This window comes from Mastigoproctus giganteus, chromosome 3 (genome assembly GCF_048544385.1).
Source record: "Mastigoproctus giganteus isolate SK-2022 chromosome 3, ASM4854438v1, whole genome shotgun sequence".
In the NCBI taxonomy this organism is placed as follows: Eukaryota; Metazoa; Arthropoda; class Arachnida; order Uropygi; family Thelyphonidae; genus Mastigoproctus; species Mastigoproctus giganteus.
This window is the reverse complement of record NC_143577.1, coordinates 4,181,551-4,201,123: the sequence shown is the minus strand read 5'-3', so window position 1 is coordinate 4,201,123 and position 19,573 is coordinate 4,181,551. Positions and strand designations below refer to the sequence as shown.

The following is a 19,573-nucleotide window of genomic DNA, read 5'->3' as shown; positions in this document are numbered from 1 at the left end:
CTTCTTAAATCTAAGCTAATCGTTTTTAAGCTAATCATACGGTTGGTCTACCATTTTCCAATAGTCTATTTTGCACACTGACTTCCATCGAGGCGGATCAATAAAACGATATACTTCTGTTCAACGAGATTACACCACGGCATCCTTTCTGTTTCCTAATTCTTTGCTCAAATCCCCTTCATAACAAAGTGTATCGGATGATCATCATAGTTCCGATTTCTGTTCTTTTCGTTGTTGCGGGGTTTAGGCGCATCAGCGACATAGGGCCATATGGGCCATGCACAATATGTTTGTAAATCACATGAGTTCTGTTGTCGATTTGCTGTTTGGTGGCCAAAAAACCAGTTTCCAGGAGAGAAAGCACTGCTTCCCTCGCCTAAGACAGACTAACTCAGCCACGTTGTGAAAAATGCCCGTAAAAATTCCTAGCGCCATTATCGGGATTCGAACTCATGTCTTTTCTATCCTGCGTTGGGAGAACGGTGATTGTATACCAACTGTGCTTCCCACGAAGGATGTTTAGCAGCAACTCCTTCGTTCCATTTTTAGAAGTTTCTCGAGGTATTGCTTGTTTATTTCCTGAATTACATGTTAACATTAAAAGGTGTAAAAGACCCTTATACCGAGGTGTAAAATAACCTCGATGTAAGGGTCTCGTCCTGAGGGTGTGAATTTTATAAACTGCTAAATAAGACTGCAGGATTGCATGCATTGCCACTTGAATGAATGAACTATCCAGTGGAGAAACTTATTTCTTCTTTCGTTCTGTAGGTAACGCTGATCGTGGACAAGGGAATGAGTCTCGGACTGATGATAAGAGGTGGCGCTGAGTACGGGTTGGGGATTTTCATCACTGGTGTGGATCAGGCATCATCAGCTGACCTCGCAGGACTACAGGTGAGTTTCCTTCACTCGCCCGCCAGATAGAACTGTTTCTCTTAAAAATAATGCATCCAACTTCAAATTTAATTTAAGGACTACCACAAATCTGTAAATTTTCTTAGTTTGGGATCTTGCAAGGGTTGAAGATGTTTCGGTATTATAGTGAGGATTATTAAATGTCCCATTGCTCCAGCTCAGGAAGGAATTAACCTTTATCGTTTTCTACAACAGTCTGTGCCTGCTACTTCATACAGACAGAAATGTGATTATTCCATTTCTTCTGAATAACTACGCATTATAATGGGTAAGTTCGTAGATGTCACGAATGGCCAAAGGGACTTTATTCCACGGAACATCAATCTTATTCAGTATTAACCCGTTTAAAAATCTGTCAGTTTGTCTTGGACCTAAGAGAGCTGCTAGAATAGCCATTCATCAAGATGGCATCTAGTTTCATCCAGTTATTAAAGACGTATATTTTCTTCTCGAGACTTTAAGAAATTAAAATATAAACCTTTTTTTTGAATGTTCCTCCTCGCACGTTGATAAAAATCAATGCGCGAATCTCCCTCAAGTTAAAAGTGATTTAATCTTTAATATCAGCTGCATATCTCACCGATAGATCGATCGAAAGTATTAAAAAAAATTGGATTCAATACAATTTTCAACTGAAAATTCTGAAGTCCATGCTTAGATATCTCCACACCTCGCGAAGACCATTTTGAATGATCTGATCAAAGACGTTACACACTTAGAATTCTTGCCGTACAGTTTAATCAGGAGAGCTTGGTCAGCACTGGGAAGTAACGCGGTCTTTCCCCACACATGAGTTCGAATTCCGTCAACAAAAAGAATTTTTATGGGCTTTTTCATACGTGGCCGAGTTATTCAGTCTCGGTCGCAGGCGTGTATGATTTTCTAGGCTACAGGTGTTCTGGATTGCTGCTTTCTGGAGTTCCATGTAGGTGCTCTCTGGGGGGCCGATTTGCCCCTAAGGTGTTATGGAGGTTCTTTGGTGCCATGCCAGTAGTTGATATTATTATTATTATTATTATTGTTGTCATCCGGAATGATGATCAGGATGGTTGCTTTTTCTATATAACATATTTTTGACTTTCTGGCTTTGGTCTGTGTATTTCCAAATTTTTCCCCTTAGGCTTTCTGGAAGTTGTTGGTGTTGAGCAGCGCTGTGTTAATCAGGTAGGTAGCTATTTCTTTCTCGTCGATGAGGGTTATGTCTGGTTTGTTGTGCAGGACCGTCTTGTTCGTTTTTATGGCATGACCCCAGTATAGTTTATGAGTCCCTGTTCCAGCATGAAGTTCGTACTTATAATACTGTACACTTTCTTTCATCAACTGGTATTTTTGCGCTGGATTCTGATGTATTTACTTTTATTTTCCTCATTCCTTTTTTTTTTTTTTTTTTTGCTGTCGTCTAGGCCTGGACAGCCTGGGAGCAGGATTGCTGGTACCCGCCGGTATTGCACTACCTCGGTGGGTGCGAGATTATATAATGCATGGATGCACCGACAAGGATACTAGACCCAGGCCCGGCTCCTCGTGCCAGGGACGTGCACCAGGAAGCATTTGCCCATGTGGTGGCTGCTCCCTGGTGGCCTGATATTACACTACATTCACACACATTTATATTTTCAGGCCGACCGTATGAGATTGTTGCCCACCGATTATACAGGTGGAGAGAGAGAGAGAGAGAGAGAGAGAGAGAGAGAGAGAGAGAGAGAGAGAGAGAGAGAGAGAAGAAAGTCTGGGAGCCACCCCTGATGACAAGAATACACGTACATAGCTAGGAGGCCCGGGCAGTGTGAGGAATCGTTTTCGTCCATTGGAATAGCACTTCGTCCGATGGACGTCTTATTGGTTCGCTATGCTAAATAAATAAATCTTTATTGTGAAGTAGAGTTACAGCACAATATCCCATCACGGCGACGAGCGCCAGGGGTTCACATGTAGATAACATAAGTATGGCATACAAATACAAGTGGCTACAAAATACAGCGAACATACAAAAAGACTACAAAATACCGATCACAAATGCAACAGAAATACAATAAAAACACAGAGCTAGACACAAATACAGAAATAAATACATAAGAAATACAAATAAATAAATATCAAGGTTCAAGGGCTTTGATAAAGATGTGTCTGTCCTTCTTCTCACTTATTATGCTGTCGATGTCCGCGTCCACACGGTTGAGTACGGGGAGCATCTGCTTCGGAAGACATCTGTCAGTGAGTACAAGCCTGTTGTGGTGAGCCACGAGTGCTGGTACCGACCTTAGGCTTGGCTGTGGAATCCTCCAAGAGCAAGCGTTCCAAATATTTGGAGATGATATCTGGCCCGTGATGAGTTTGGCTGTGAAGACCAGCCTCTTTTCCACCATCAGGAACTTCAACCTCGGGATGTCGAGTGCTTGTGCCATCATGGTGGTTGTGGTAGCAGGAAGTAACCAAAGCTTGTTATTGGCCCATTTCAGTAGCCAGTATTCAGCGGTGTACACTCGCTTGAGGTTTCTAGGTGCAGCAGAGGCCCATATTTCTGCACCATACAGAATTGCGGGGTAGACGGTGGAGGTGATGAACCTTTTGACAGTGACAGGACGTCAGACATGTAGCAGCTGCTGCTTTGAGATCCACCGTAGACGAGAAAATCTGGTACTGATTTTGTCAATCTGGTTGACAAAAGACATCTTTTGGTCAAAGAGAACGCCAAGGTCTGTGTGTGAGGGTACGTTTGGTATTCGTACCCCTGCGAGTGAAACGTTGAGTACTGTCGGCATGGATTTAAGGGAGAATATAACCTGAGCAGACTTCAGTGGGTTGATTTTAGATTGAAGTTTGCCAGGTACAATTCTAGATCCTTAAGTTGGGAATTGATCCTGTTGCTGAGCTGAAAGAGGTTTTCGCCAGGGTTAATTTGAGTCAGCAGTTTGAGGTCATCGGCATAGCATAGGAGACCATTCGTTGAGGCAATAATGGGCACGATGATAGCTGTGGACAGGACACCGGATAGGACACCCCCCTGCGGTACTCCAGCAGTAATGTCGCAGGATAGGGTGTGTTGTTGCCGATGGAGAATAAGTACCCTGTGACAGAGAAGAGATTCCAAAAGGCACAGCATATCACCTCGAAGTGAAATTTCTCCTTAAGTAGGAGGAGCAAGGCCGGGAACGACACGGCATCAAAGGCTGCGCTTATGTCGAGATAAGTGGTTGCTAGCTCAGCTCTTTGTTCGAATGCTCTAGATAGTACAGAAAGGGCCGGCTCCACGTACCTAGGAACAGGCGCCAGAAGCGACTTGAAACATCGCAACAACTAGACAATCAGACCTGTAGACAGTAATCTTTTTTTATTATCTTTATTTAATTAATTCTGCGGTGCTAATCCTTCTGCACCACAGAATTCTCAAGGTGTAGTTGGACTTACGTCTGGTGGACCGTCCAAAACAAGTACACATACATAGGTAGGGATTCCCACACAAACACACGCCTGTATAGCCTTCTAGCTATACATATATAGCTAGAAGGGCTGTCTGTGGGAATAACACTAGTATTGTCACAGTTCTCCCCCAACCGGGAGGCGCCTCCGTAGCCAGGTGGGAAGGAGCAGCAGTGCGTAGCACACGCTTCTTGATTAGACCGCGGTTCGAGCCCGTCACCACCATATATGGAGGATGTGGAAAGGTCAGGGAATGACCACGCATATCCCGGAGCAATATGGCCTTAGTTGCTAATGCTCCTAAAAAAACCAAAATAACAATAACAACAATCTAACCCCAACTGGGTGGAAAAGGACTGGGTTCGAATCCCGTCGATGACGCGAGGTACTTTTATGGGCTATTTTCCCTCCGTGACCGAGTTATATATATAATCTTTATTGTATACAAACGTGGTATATACAATAGACCCTTCACAGCAGCAATGCCAGGGGTTTTACATTGGCTGGTGGACAATAGCCTTGGGGAGACGGGGCCCACATCGAAGTTCGGGCTTATCCCCCAGAGCCAACAATAAAATAGAATCAGTGGCAGAGTATTTACAAGATATATGCTTTTGATAGTATTTACAATGAAGTAATAAGGATATTCATATTTATATTATGTTATATTAATATTTATATTCATAAAGATATTCTTCACTTTATTTACAACACATTCATAAAGACATTGTGCTTTGAATGTTATTTACAATATATTGGGCATTATTATGCTGCCCTTATCAATGTGCACTTTGCTTGGTCAAGGTCAGGCTCTTAAGGATTTGTTTTCTGTACCTCCGATCCTTCACAAACCTACAGAGGTCGCCGTCAATTAAAAGGATTGTGGGGAGCATCTCCCTGGGGAGAAAGCGGTCACTGAGCACTAGTCTGTTATAGTGAGCTGTGAACGTGGGAGCTGACCTCAGTCCGGGTAGAGGGATCCTCCAGCCACACAGTTCCCAGATGCTTGGCTCCGAGACCATTCCGGTTGTCATCTTGACAGTGAGAACAAGGCGTTTTTCAAATATGAGATCTGGAAGTCGGGCAAAATGAAGTGAAGTCGCCATCGCAGTTGTCCTTTGCTGGGGTGGACGACGATGTTTTTGCGTGATCCAACGAAGGAGCCAGTATTCGGCGGAGTACACGCGCTTGATGTTGGTAGGGGCCGCGGACCCCCAAATTTCCGAGGCATACAGTACGACGGAGTATACTGATGTGTATACGTACCGACGAGTCACATCCAGATCCCTGACGTGGAGCAGTTGTTGTTTTGTGGTCCAGCGCATTTGACAGAATTTTGCTACGAGCTTGTCAATGTGGGGGTTGAAGCTCAGTTTATAGTCGAAGACGACTCCCAAGTCTGTATGCATCTTGACCACTGGGAAGGGAATGCCGTCTAGAGAAGTTTGGGTTTCAGTGGGTTGGCGCTTCAGAGAAAAGACAATTTGGGCTGATTTGGCAGGGTTAATGAGGAGGCCAAATTGATGGAGATAGGATCCTAAGTCGTGTAATTTTTCACAGATCTTTTTATTGATGTTTGAGAGATGTTCGCCGGGGTTAATCTGAGTATATATTTTAATATCATCAGCATAGCAGAGTATGTCTTCTCTCTGTTGCACAAACGGAATAATAACTGCGGTGAATAATGCTCCGGAGAGAACTCCGCCTTGGGGAACTCCCGCAGTGATCTTTCTCCAGATTATGCGTTGATCCGCTTTAAGAAGAATGGTTCTGTCAGAGAGCAGGGCTGTGATAAACCACAACATGTCACCTTTTATGTAGAAGTAGTTTTCTAGGAGATGAACAAGTGAGGGGATACTGATGGAGTCGAAGGCAGCTTCCAGGTCGATGTAGGTGACAGAAAGCTCTGCTTTAGCTTCTAGTGCACTGAGAATGGTGTTGGTTATCGATGTTAAATTGGTGACTGTGGATCTACCTGGAATGCCATAGTGAATCTGTGGTGGTTTGTGAGGCATGATTTGATTGGTGATGGTGGAAAGTAATGTCTTCTCCATTAGCTTCAAGAGGCTGGAAGAATGAGAGATTGGCCTGAACTGTTTAATGAGGGTTGCAGATTGGCATTTAGGGTGTGGCCTCACAGTATATCTGTTCCAGAGAGGGGGAAAGTATTGCTGCGTTAAGATACGGTTAAAAATTGATAGTAGAGGATCGATTATAAACGAGCTAAGACATTTAATCATGAATTGTGGCACAAGATCGGGGCCTGCAGTTGCAGTGGGTGGCAATCCATTTATGGCAGTTATAAGCTGCTTCCTGGTGATGCGAACGGTGGCGAGCATATCAGTAGGGACGTCGTTGATGGGTAAGTTGCCTAAGTGCTTCGGGGCCACAGTGTTTGAGAACCGTGCAATGTGGTCCATCCACAGTTCAAGGTCCAGTGCTTTAGGGATTCCTGTATGCTGAGAGTCATAAAATGATTTGCCTTTTCGTAGGGTTGAATTTAAATGCTTTTTAATTGCAAATATTTTCTGACGGTTGAAAACTGCCCGGGCTCTGGAGAAGGCAATACGATCTTGTATAGCGCCTGATTCTTTCCATCTCTGATGCAGATATTGTTTTTGTTGAAAGCTGTTGTTCAGTGCTGGTGTCCACCAAGCTCTCGAACGGGGAGTGATGCAGACAGTCTTTGTAGCACCATAACTTGCAATGGTTCGAATCCATCTGGTCATGAGGTCCACAGCTAGCTCGAGATCACAATTATTGAGAGCCTCCCAAGGTATCGAGGATGCAGCTTCGAGACATCGCGATGGATCAATGAATTTGGGTGCTGTGATGTCTTTTTTCTTTTTTGGGCCTTGGATATCAAAGTTAGGTGCGGCTACGTGCAGGAGTATGGCAATGGGTTCGTGATCGGATTGAAATAGGTTTTGAGGACTGTCTTCGAGGTCGCATGGTGTTGAAGAGAACATCAGATCCAAGAGATTAGATCCTCTCGTGGGGTGGCAATTAAGTAGGCCGATACCCAATGAATCCATACTGCTAATGAGTTTCCTTCTAAGATGTGTGAGAGTAGGTGGAAGATTGAAATCTCCACAAATAATGTGCTTAGCAGAGGCATGGAGGTGATTTACCAGCCAATGGATCACGTCTTCAATGATGTCACTGTATGGGCCTGGTGGAATGTATACTGTTGCTATGTCTATCAGGTTGGCATTGAGCTTGAGGGATACCATAGCAGCTTCAAATGCAAGGGATTGGGTTACTACAGAATGTGCCAATGAGAAGATAGTGGTATTATAGAATATTGCAACTCCCCCCCCTCTACGATCCTCTCTGGAGGAACTGAGCATCTGGTACCCAGCCTGAGGAGCACAGGCAAGGGAGTCCCGCCCGTTCCCAAGCCACGTTTCGGCAATGCAGAGAATATCAAAGGTTTTAGAGAGGAGAAGCTGTTCGACAGTGTCTAGCTTGTTACAAATACTCCTTGCATTTTGATAGGCAATTCGAATGGTGGTAGCTCTAGTAACTGGAGTTCGTACAGGTGGCAGGACTCTTTTTAAGGTTCGCACTGGTCTACTGTGCATTGCGATGTGTACAGGGATGTTCTTTACAGGTCTGAAGCTCTGGGGATTATCATTATAATCTGCTGAGAGTTGGATTGAATGATATGTGGACAGTTTGTTTCCTATGGTAAGTTTGTTCTCAGTGAGGTTATTTGATTTCTCATGCGTTTTGTTGGCTTGGGAGCTTGGTAGCTTTAATTGCTATTGCGTTTGGTGTTGATGTCCGTGGTTTATTGCGGTTCTTGGCTTCTGATCTAGGAAGGGTTTGATGAGGGTTCCAGGGGGCCAAAGCCTTGGATCCAGTACGAAGCTCATCTTCTCTGGGTGGCAGGTAAGGATGAACGAGGCGTAGGTTGGATACCTGGTTCTTCTCTGTCTTACATCAATATTCATCCCATGTACTTCTGTAAACATGGCCTTAATGCTGTCTGGTTTAGTAGTTGGTTCCAGTCGAGATATAAAGATTCGACCACGAGTCTGAACTGCTGTGATATTGTACGAATTAGCACGAGTACCATTCGAGGAAACTTGTTCTGTGGCATCTCTATTACTGTGTTGTCTTCCATGTTCCATATTCTGATATGTTGAATATGTCATCCGGGTTTCTTTTGAGTGAACATGTTGATTGGTGAGAGATGCCAGGGAAGAGAGGCTGCCTATGAGCCCTGCTGGTGGGATCTTTTGGTTATTCTCAGCATCTTTTTTGCCGGTGATTACTTCTGCAAATGTGGGTCTCGTTGCACCCTTTCCAGTATGGATTTTCTCCTTTAACCTTTTAGATTTAGTAGTATTTTGGGTCGGCATTGCAGTATACAAAAATTGGGGAGTATAATTCCTTTTAGCGTTGGAATCATGTATCAATTCTACTTCTTGTGGCTTGTTTTCCGAGGTTCCCTGAGCCACGTTGTTGGATATACTATTTTCATTGGGCATAAATAAGGTTGCTAGTTGACGCACTTGATTGTTTAGGAGACCTATTTCTTGTTTCATGTCATTGTTCTGTACACGAAGCTGCCGGTTCTCTTCAGATAAATTCTGCAGACTGTCAGAGATTGATGTGAGTTTCCACATTATGTTTTCCATAAATTCTGCAGTTTGCATGTGGAACAATTTCATGTGTTCTGTACAGATGCCATCAATGTTTTTCAGGAACCTGTTTTGCTCATCATTAAGGAGGGTACTTTCCCCTTGGCTTTCTTTCCTGCATTCCACAGGATTTTCATATGTCGCGATGATTGGTTGTTGACTGCAAACCTCTGAGTCCATTTCACACTCCGGGTTAACCGCTACTGAGTCAGTTTGACTTGCAGCGTGAGTCTGACTAAAGTTTGATGTTTGGACGTTTGTTTGGTTATTTTCGACCTCCGTGTCATTCTGGATATCCACATATTCCGTTGCCTTTGTCATTTGTTCTTTACTTTCTTTGCAGAATGGGCAAATATACTTTTGACGTCGCTGCTTGTTGAACCGCTTTATATCGCATTTGGTACAGGCCGCGCAGTAAACTTGCCGACATGACGTACATTGGATTACTGCTTCCTGACGATCTACTTTACAACGGAAGCACGTGGGAGGGCTTGTCAAAATTTCTGATTCTGCCATACTTTGCCTTTAGGTTGAAATTTGTCGGACTAATTAGTTTTCTGCGAGGAATTAAAACTGCTTGTATTTTAGGCGTTCTCTTGACGATGGTTTGCCTGTGGGGGTCGGAATAAGACGGGATATACAGTGCCTTTATGTTCACTTCTGAGGATTAGTGTTGATACAGCCACTGTATTTCTGCTGAGAGGGGAGGTTTTAAAGCTGAAAGAATAGGAGAGTTTAACGTACCCTGGGGGTTCAGCAGCGCAGGGCTTTGTGACTTCTCAAGGTTGACCACGATGTCGTCATACGCCTTTAGGGCACTAGTGTTTGCTGGCTGTATACGGGTTAGAGCTAATATAATGGAAGCAATAACATAATAAAGTATAAAACATGAAGTACCTGTTTGTTTGATGATGGAGATGATGGCTCATCCGTGTTGGGCGGAAGAAAAGGAATCTGTTGGTACTTGAATCATGCTATACGGTCAAGGATAAGTAACTAAAACTTGCTATCTATGAAGAGCATAACCGAACACGACATACATCAACTCGCGCAAGCGCATCAGCGAGTTAGTCGGTCTCAGGCATGGAGAGCGAAGGATTTTGTGTAGCAAAGGAAGAAAAGCAACCAGAGAACACACAATTTACAGACACAACACACACGGGTATTTCCAAGTATTTTTCAAATGACCTTAATATAATAGTTTAGTTGTTTTTTTTTTTTTTATGTAGGAGTACTAAAAATATGCACAATTGTCTCCGAATATACGTGGTTATATCTACAAATATAGAATTCTTGAATTCCGTTATAAAACTAATTTCTCACTGCGGGTCTGTCCCTCGTCCTCCATGCTTACTCGGATTATTCAAGTATTGAATAATCACAACTTTGATTTCACACTTAAACCATCTATGTTCTCCGCTTTACTCTCTTTTGTTAATCCAAATTCAGCTCACAAAACACAAAAATGGAAGAATTATCCAAAAGAAGGTGGGAAGGGGTTATCTATCTTGTGGCCATCTGCCTCCAGTATAAAGTTGCTCCATTTCTTCATTACAATATCGACCGGTGACGACAACTCAATAAAATACGTGATCAAGGTATTCCGACGCATTTGCAGCATCAGAGAAAGGATAATTCTCCTGCTTCCTTTACCTCCTTTTCACAGAAACAGATTCCAGTTTGGCCCCATCCACGATCAAGTCTCAGAAGTCTACAAGGATTATCGTGCCTGGGAGAGTTGGGGGAAGGGGAGATTAGAAGATGGAAATGGAATTTTGGATTATTCAAAGACTCCAGGATGTTGGACAAGGGAGGAGGGATGCTCGCACAATCAGGGGCTAGATCTCGTTACGCGGATGGCGTCTCCTTAAATATCGTCGGAACTCGAGCAATACCCGCGTGAGTTCAGCGCGTTTCACTGTCCACGTGTGTCATCACGTGCGGTGGATGCGCAGCGATACCAGTCCAATGCCGCGCATCCTCCAAATGATGTTTGTTTCGAGGATTCCCCGAAGAGCACGTGAAAGCCGATTTGAATTCCTCTCGAGACTTCGAACCTCATCACGGCGGATGAAGCGAATCAGCGAACAGTTTTTAATCTCCAGGGGGGAGCGGCAGATCGGAAGGCACTGCACGAGAGATCGTTATTGGATTTTAAGCGGTGGATAAGTCAGGAAGAGGAGAACGTGCTGCAGTCGCCTCTCATTTTCTGCTCGGGTTCGATTAAGCCCCGATCGATATGCCGACAATAACCGCGAGAACCCTCCAAAGAGGATGAGTGCGCCTCGGCCTAAAGCAACTGCCAAGTTAGTCCTGATGACGAGGGACTGTCCGGTTCAGGAAATGACACCGAAGGGAGAATAAAGTTCGTAATCTCCATGCACGGACTCCCCCAATCCTTCGCTTCCGTTTCTCCGATGGCCAAATGCGTGCCGATACTTTTTCCGGTTGTAGCTGTCCGTTGACTCTCTGCTGACACAACCCCTTCCTTCCTTCCTCCCTCCACTTCATTTCTAACCCATCGCAGCCATCGTCCGCCAAGAGAAGAGACGTCAGGGCTGTCGTGCTTTCTCTCTCTCCTCCTTCCAACCGTTCTACGACTGCTGGAAGCACCCTTTCAGTCGCGTTCTTCCCTGACACGCTTGTCTGCTCGGATCTGCTGGAGTTTTGCATAAACCCCAGCACGGTTCGCTGGACGTCGTAATGAAGCTTTTCGAGAGGCAGCACACGCTGTGTAAGCCTCTTGTACCGAGAGAGAGAGAGAGAGAGAGAGAGAGAGAGAGAGAGAGAGGATTCTCTCGCTGCACGAAGTCACGACTTCGGATCTCCTTTAATTACCAGAAACAGCGTGTTCGTACACTCGCAGGTCCTTTCTTCCTTTGTCCTTCTAGATCAAGACGACGCATGCCACACCACACCTTTCTGAATGCTTCTGCCGCCGCTGTTCGCGTGTGCCCCAATAAAAAATCCCGTCGCTCGCTCTTACTTTAATGGACGGAGTCGGATTACTTATCAGAGGCCAGGCAGCGGGAAGACAGAAAGTTAACCGAAGTCATTTCTTTATTTATTTTCTTAGAGATTTCTTACGCACAGGAGGAGGAGGTGGAGGAACAGGCGCTAAGTTCAGAAAGTTAAGTGGAAATACGCCATTTAGAGCAGAAGGGGGTAGCAGAAAGGAAAAGAGAGCAGCGACCTCTGTAACATAGATTGGCCGGGAGCATAGTTAACGGTTCCCATGTTTACCACCTGAAGGAAGCCAAAATGGCTACTTATTTTTCAGTGCGAACCACATTTGCACTTTATATAAACATTCTGAGGTCCTTAGACAGTTTCACTGTTTCCAACACACATTTTCAAGATGGACTTTTCTTGCATCAAGGCGCCATCAAAAACACATACAGACATGGTTGGTTCGTCGTTGGGTTTTGAGAGCATCAACTGTAAGACCACGTTGCTCCGTGAATACGAAAACAGCGGGGTTAAGTTCTTCACAGAAATGCAGAGCAATCCACGAAACAATGAGTCCTCTCTCCTATTACAAGAAAGTTCCCACAAAGCGCTTGCAACTTACGCGTCGAAAGTTATTATTATTATCCGTTTATTTCCATAAGGAAACCACCCCGGGACGGCAAAGTGCCAGGAGGGTGCTAAGTACAAATCAGGGTACGAGATACTACGTGCAGTGGGTTACATATACTGAACACGTAGTCTCGTCCCGAAATATTATATACACATTTTATGTTTAATATATACAGTATTTACACATTGATGATTCTGTACATACATTATACAACTGATATATTTACAATTCACTAATAATTCCATCTATAACTTACATATTAACATAACTGTTACAGAAGGTATATTTTTACAGTCAACAAATTATTATTGTTCTGAAAGCAGAAAGTTTCTCTTTTACTCTAAATTCTTTGGTACTTTGCAGCCGATTCATATTTTGGTAAGTCTATACGAATCCTGGAAGATCTCTTTCCGGTATGTTGCATCCTCACACAGTTCTTCGGCATCTATGTGTAGTGAGTTAAATATTCTCGCTGCATTTGATGGGAAGAATCTTTGCAGGCTACTAAGATTGTTCAGGACTGAACGCAGTGGATTATTTACTTCTCCGCAACGTCTAGCAGTGGCACGCGGTTTGACTAGAATATTATCCAGGACTGGAGCATCCACTCTGCCTGTGAGCATTTGTGCGAGAGTGTGTATGTTCCTGTTAATTGTCCGCTGCATCCAGGGTGTGATGTTAAGGTTTGAGTAGAGAATGGCCCTTGAGATAGTAAAAGGGTGGCCAGCAACTCTGTTAAGCCATCGCAAGAACCAGTACTCGATCCCAAGGACGGACTTAGAATGTGAATCTGGAGCTGAAGACCAGATTTGCGAGGCATACATTGCAATTGGCAGGACACACATTAAAATGTACTTGGTCGCTAGCTCAGGATCCCTAATTCCTACCAGTTCCTGTCTGGTAGCCCATAAAGCGGCGAATATTTTTGTCTTCATATGGGCGAAGTGTTGAGCAAAAGTGAGTCTATCATCCCACTTAAGACCCAGGTCCAGGTGAGAGTGCACTTTTACCACATTAGACCCGTTCACAGAGATCGAGATGTCATTTTTATTCTGCTTGCAAGTTATGGTCATTTGGGCAGACTTCTGCGCATTAATACGGAGCCCGATGCAATCCAGGTAGCTCTCAAATTCTCTGATTGTGCTATTTGCCATCTGACAAATACCTTCTGCTGATTCATGGTCTTTGGAAGTGATGAAGAATTTTACATCGTCAGCATATGTTATAAAATTGTAGTACCGTGCAAGAAACGGCTCCAGGGCGGCCGCGAAGAGAGTAGCCGAAAGAACTCCCCCTTGTGGCACTCCTCGCGAGATGGTAAAGCAAGATTGTAGCTTTTGGTGCTTAACAATAAGTTTTCTATGTTCTAGCAGGCTGGTTATTACAGTTAACAAATTTCCTCTTACATTAAAATAATTCTTTAAAATCGCAATGAGCGCTGGAATTGAGACGTTGTCGTAGGCTGCGGAGATATCCAAAAAAATAATATCAATTTGCTCCTTCTCATTTAGTGCTCTCTGCACGCGAAAAAGGGTTTCCAGTAAGTTTGTTATTGTTGATCTACCCGAAATAACTGAGTGCAAATGTGGTGGTCTATGGCTGAAGCAGTGTTGATTGATGGTGGGAAGAAGCGCTTTTTCGAATACCTTCTGTAGGGTGCAACTAACAGAAATTGGTCTGTAATCCTTAGCCAATTTTGGGTGTTTAATCTTTGGTATTGGGGTTACAATGTAATTTTTCCAGGCTTGCGGGAAAGCTCCTGACCTAATGATTTCCTGATAGATGTGCAGTAATAGATCTATTATAAATGGGCTACTTATCTTAAGGATGAACATTGGAAATTTGTCTGGTCCAACAGTGGCCTTATTGGGCAGATCGTTGATTGCTTTCATTACGCTCTCTTTGGTGATTTGTATTTCACTCAAAGGAGGTCTTGTTGGTTCCTCTATTGCCGAATGGTTTCGCTTGGTTAAATCTTTCAGGAATTCAAAAATTTTGTTACCATTATCAGTGTTCTCAATTTGATTCAGTCCATGCAGGTTACTAAAAGTGTTATTAGCCCATTCCTTGAAAATGCATTCGGTCATATTCTCTGTGCTATTTCTATTGCTAGTAATTCTTTTTGCTCTTTTTAGTTTATTATGAACAACACTGCAGTGTGCCTGTCGTTCTGCTTTGATGAAATGTGCTCTTTCTTTCTTATAACGAATGTGATCGGCAGGATGACCCGTTCTTTGCCATTTTCTATCCAGTTTTTGCTTCCTGAGGAAACTTGCTTTCAGTTGTGGGTTGAACCATTCTTTTGTTCTCTCAGATATTTTGATTTCTTTTGCTGCTCCTTCCAATGCTGTTTGGTATAGCTTTTTAGTGATCATTTCTAAAGCTTCGTCTACTGGCTTTTCTTGCAGGTCATTCCAGCTGTAACTAGTCAGGTGACTGAGAATGACCTCTGCATTAATATACTTCACGGAGAAAAGATACTTACTTTGCTTTTCCCAGTTCGTGTGGTTACCCTGCATGTATTTGTGTATCTTCAGTGCTGCTTCTATTTCAATGGGATTGTGGTCCGACTTAAATTTTATGCAGTTTTGCGCTAGCCTTATGTCTAAGGAACTATGGTACAACAGGTCAAGTTGCTGCATTCCCCTTGTCACTGGTGTCGGAAGCTGCGTTAAGTGCAATGCACCCAATGTAGCATCCAGCTCTTTCTTGGCCTCCCTGTGTTTCGGAAAAGGCAAATTAAAATCTCCCGCTATTATTGTGTCGACTGATGGCTTTAGATTTGCAGCAAGCCAAGCATAGAGTTCGTTTCTTGTCTCCTTTGAGTGCTCAGGTGGGAGGTATATGATGCATAACTGTATTTTCACGTGCTCCTTTGAAAAGGTAACGCAAATCCCTTCAAAATTATTTGAATTGGTTTTTCGTTCTCTTATAGGCTGGTATTTATTTTGATAGCAAATTATAACTCCCCCTCCTCGCCTATCTGTTCTTCCGGTTCCCACACATTTGCAGTTTGCTGCCGCAGTTAGCCGATCTGTTTTCCATTTCCCAACCAGGTTTCGATTAGGCAAATGAAATCCAGGTCCTCGTACATCATCATCGTTTGTAGGGTGTGGAGCTTATTTGAGATACTCCTCACGTTTTGTACAAACAGGTGGATGTGATGTTCTGCATTCCCAGCTGGGGGTAGTTTTTTTGATTGCTATTCAGCCCGATTCCTTGCATCATTTTTAACCAGTGGTCTGGCCCATCTGTCTCTGTAGGGCTTGACTAAGGTACCTACTGGCCAGGCGCTTACGTCTTGTAGGCGAGTTGCTTTATCTGGTGGACAAGAGATTATAAAGGAGGAGTAAGCTGGGTGTCGTGTTTTCACTTGCTTGACTTCCACAGTTATCCCATGTTCGCCCTCACACATGGCTTTAATATTTCTGGGCTGTGTTGTGGGTCCCAGCCTTGATACAAAAATTTGCTCTCTGGTTGCAACGGAAGTAATGTTGTACATTTCAGAAAACCGTTTGTTTGTTTCAGGTGTGTTACAGGAAGACACATTAATACTTTCTCTGTGAACTGGATTACGTCGTCGGCTGTCCTCGGCGAGAGAAGGCATGAAATTTTGGGATGGGCGGGTTTTTCTACCCTCAAAAGTGTTATGCTTTTTAGGTAGCATAGTGATGTGCGCATAAGTGAGTGGGTTTGCAGGAACATGATTTGAGGGGGAAGATGTAACTCTGGAGTTCGTACTCTTGGAATACATGCATGCTCCAATCATTTCAGTTGATTCCTGTTGTCCTAATATTTCTGAGGCTTCTTTATTTTGGTTTCGACTTTTCCTAGTGGAATGTGTGGAGCCATTTCCTTGTGCTGCCCCTAAAGTTTCACTGGGTTTGGTGCTATTGCTTGCGGGGTCCTGCTGCAAACAGACAGTTCGCGGCTGGGCTTGAGATTCACATATTATTTGGCTGTCTTGTAGTTTTGCAATTCTTTCTGATATGTTTTCCCCCGAATTCAATTCTTTTTTTGTCTTCTGTTTCTGATTTTGAATGCTTTCTGTCCTCCTGTACAATCCATGCATATCACTTCTACTTTTCTTTGGGTAGCTCTGCCTCGCATAGCAAGTTTCGTCGGTTACGGGAGCCGTTGAGCCACCTTGTGCAACGAGGACGGATTCAAAGCATCCTAGCTTTTCCTCCAGTCGTTTAAGGGTGTGCAATATTTTACTGTTTTGTTCTTTGAGAAGAAAATTCTCTTCCTGCAGTTCCTGTAGCATTTTATGTACAGGGATGAAATTGCTCGCGAGGTTTTCAGCGTATTCCACAGCCTGCATCGAAAAGGGGCTGATGCAGTCTGCAAGGATATCCCTTAATTCCGTAAGCGAGACATATTCTTTACGGTTCTCTTCCTGCCTTTCATCCGGGCTATTATTTGCTCCTCTTTCTAGCGAAACCCCCTTCAGAGTGCTCGCAGTCTTCCGGGCAAATATCACATCCCAAGGTTTCAAAAATTGATCCTTCAGGATGGCCCAAGATGCCATTTCCAAGGTCAGTCTGCGAGAGGATTTCTCTTGTTGCTTGTTCAAGGTCATTAATCTGTTCTGTGCAAGAATCTTCACAAATGACTTCATTGGGTAATTCTTCATTATTTTTCGCTGTTTGTTGCCTACAGGCGTTACATTCAAACTTGCGTTTTCTAGTTTTGCTTAATCTCTTAATATCTACAGAAGTACAATCAGGCTTATTGCAATAGTTTTTGTGACAAGTAACGCATTTAATTATGAGGTCATCATTGGTCAGACATATGCAGCAAGTAAGCGGCACGGCTGATGCGCTGAAATCTGTCATTCTGAAATGCAAATGGGAGCGAATTTCAGTAATTTCGAGGCAGGTAGTCTTTAGTACAACAAGATAGGGCACTTCTATCGTTCGATGACTAGCCTATGAAATATGCAGGTGGAAATGGGGGAGGTTTTAATCCCTAACTTTGTCACCGCTTGACCTTGTTCAGAGCTTAAGTGCCGTATTGCCTTAAGCAGAATATTGCTATGTTCCGCTGCACTGAATCGCTATAAACCAACCGTTCCTTTCAACTATTACGCGAAGTATGAATGCTTAAAATCAAGATTAGACATATTACCTGTTCAGGATTCCATTAGTAGACACTATATCCAGATTCCACTTCTCATAAGCTCTCTGTCAATATGCAGTTCATTTATGATCCTTTCAGGTTAACTTAGGTATTTGAGTATTTTTAGGAGCACATAATTCAGTAACTCACTGACCTTCGCCACCTCTTTTTGCCCTAAGAACAGCCAGAATAGCAGGACTCAGTACGACGTTGAACAATACGCGCTTGGGACCAAATCAAACTTGAGCAGAGAAATTCCAAAGCTCTGGCATAACACTGAACTCGAGTAAACCCATTTAGGGTAGGATATACTGCTGGCACCATCCTACGTGCGGGATTGCTGGCAATCTTCGGATTTGCCAAGCTGAGGGTCAATGGTACCCACATAGGAGCATCGGTTCCTGTGGTAGCTTTTCAACACCACCATAATCCCTCATTTCGCCTAAACGTGGGTGGATCAACTCTTACATATCTATCCACCCACACTCTTCCCCCTTTAATTCCTTTTTCTATACCCTATTCTTCGTGTTCTTTTTTTTTTTTTTTTTTTTTTTTTTTGTTGTTGGTCTCCGTCAGGAAGCTCAGGCAGCCCTGAAGGAGGCCAGCCAGAGTATGATGGGCAGCCTAGCTCACCTCCCAGTGGTGCTGGCGGGCAACGCAGTGTCCCGCTAGGAGCCCTGCGGCAGAAGCCAGAGACACAACAACAAAACATAACACTATGTTTATACTCTGACATGAACCAGACATTACTCTTTTCTGCCTTCTGCATTGATTCTGTACTTCTTCACAAAGTACCATGCCACAGATGTGGGAAACCACCGGTGGCGTCTTTCACAAAACGCTATGCCACTATGTTTGTAAATTGCGAGTTCTGTGGTCGATTTTCTGCTTGCTGGAAGAAAAACCCGAGTTTCTGGGAGAAAAAAACCATGCTACCCTCGCTTGAGACCGACCAACGCAGCACATTGTTTAAAAGACCCATAAAACTTCCTTCTGTCATCAATGGGATTCGAACTCAGGTCTTTTCCATCCGCAAAAGACTTGACCACACGTTACAAGAAAGCCAGAAGCCACTGTTGCATCGGCAAAAATACGTCGAATAAAATGAATATGCAAAAACAAACTATCAATCTGTTTCTCTCCTCACATAAATAACTATCCAGCTGACCTCTGAATTTTTCCAGCTTCAACTACCACGAAGGCAATTGATTACCTCGATAAACAACTCACTGACTGAAAACGTCTTCCCGCAGTCCAATTAAACCTCTCCCCCTTAATTTGAAATTCATCGCCCCTACTTCTGGAATTCTTCATAACAGTGAGCACTTCGTCTTCATTCATTTTACTGCCTCTCGCAGAGCTTTCTACACCTCGCGTCCAGGTATCCAAACTCTGCATCCAATATCTTCGAAGCCTTTTCTCGCCCCTCTTACAGATCCATTTTTCAATCCGCCAAACGGATTGTCTGTCTTTGGACTCTTTCAAGAAGCTCGATGGCTTACTTTTAGGTGCGGACATAATTTGCTCCAAGTTGCCTAATACAATGGGATTATGACCTCCCTATCTCTACAAGCAAAGGATAGATAATCTTCGATTGGACACCAACGATGGCCTTCCGTACCACGTGTCTACAGTGTTAGAGAATTTCAATTCCGACCGTAGGCTCTGACAATTCAGAAGAAAGTGGGACACCTTATTTTCTCCAGAAGTCGCTGTCAAAGGTAGACAGTTGATGGCATTTTTGAGTTGTTGTATCTCGAGATATGCTTATCGGTGGTGGGGAGTATGTCCACATCATTCTTCAAATGCAAATTATGAGAATTATTATTTGCCTCGAATCGGATGATACGCTAAGGCCAGGCTGTAGGGCTAAGGTGGGTGAGAA

The 19,573-nt window shown here is 43.7% G+C and overlaps 1 protein-coding gene across 1 annotated transcript in view; it reads left to right on the top strand.

Moving 5' to 3' along the window:
• Positions 1–19,573, top strand: part of dysc (whirlin protein dyschronic) — a 335,054-nt gene that overhangs the window by 86,183 nt on the left and 229,298 nt on the right. Inside the window, exon 2 of the mRNA XM_090369172.1 lies at positions 772–897. Coding sequence (XP_090225298.1) covers positions 772–897 — 126 coding nt within the window. The remainder of the gene's footprint in view (positions 1–771; positions 898–19,573) is intronic.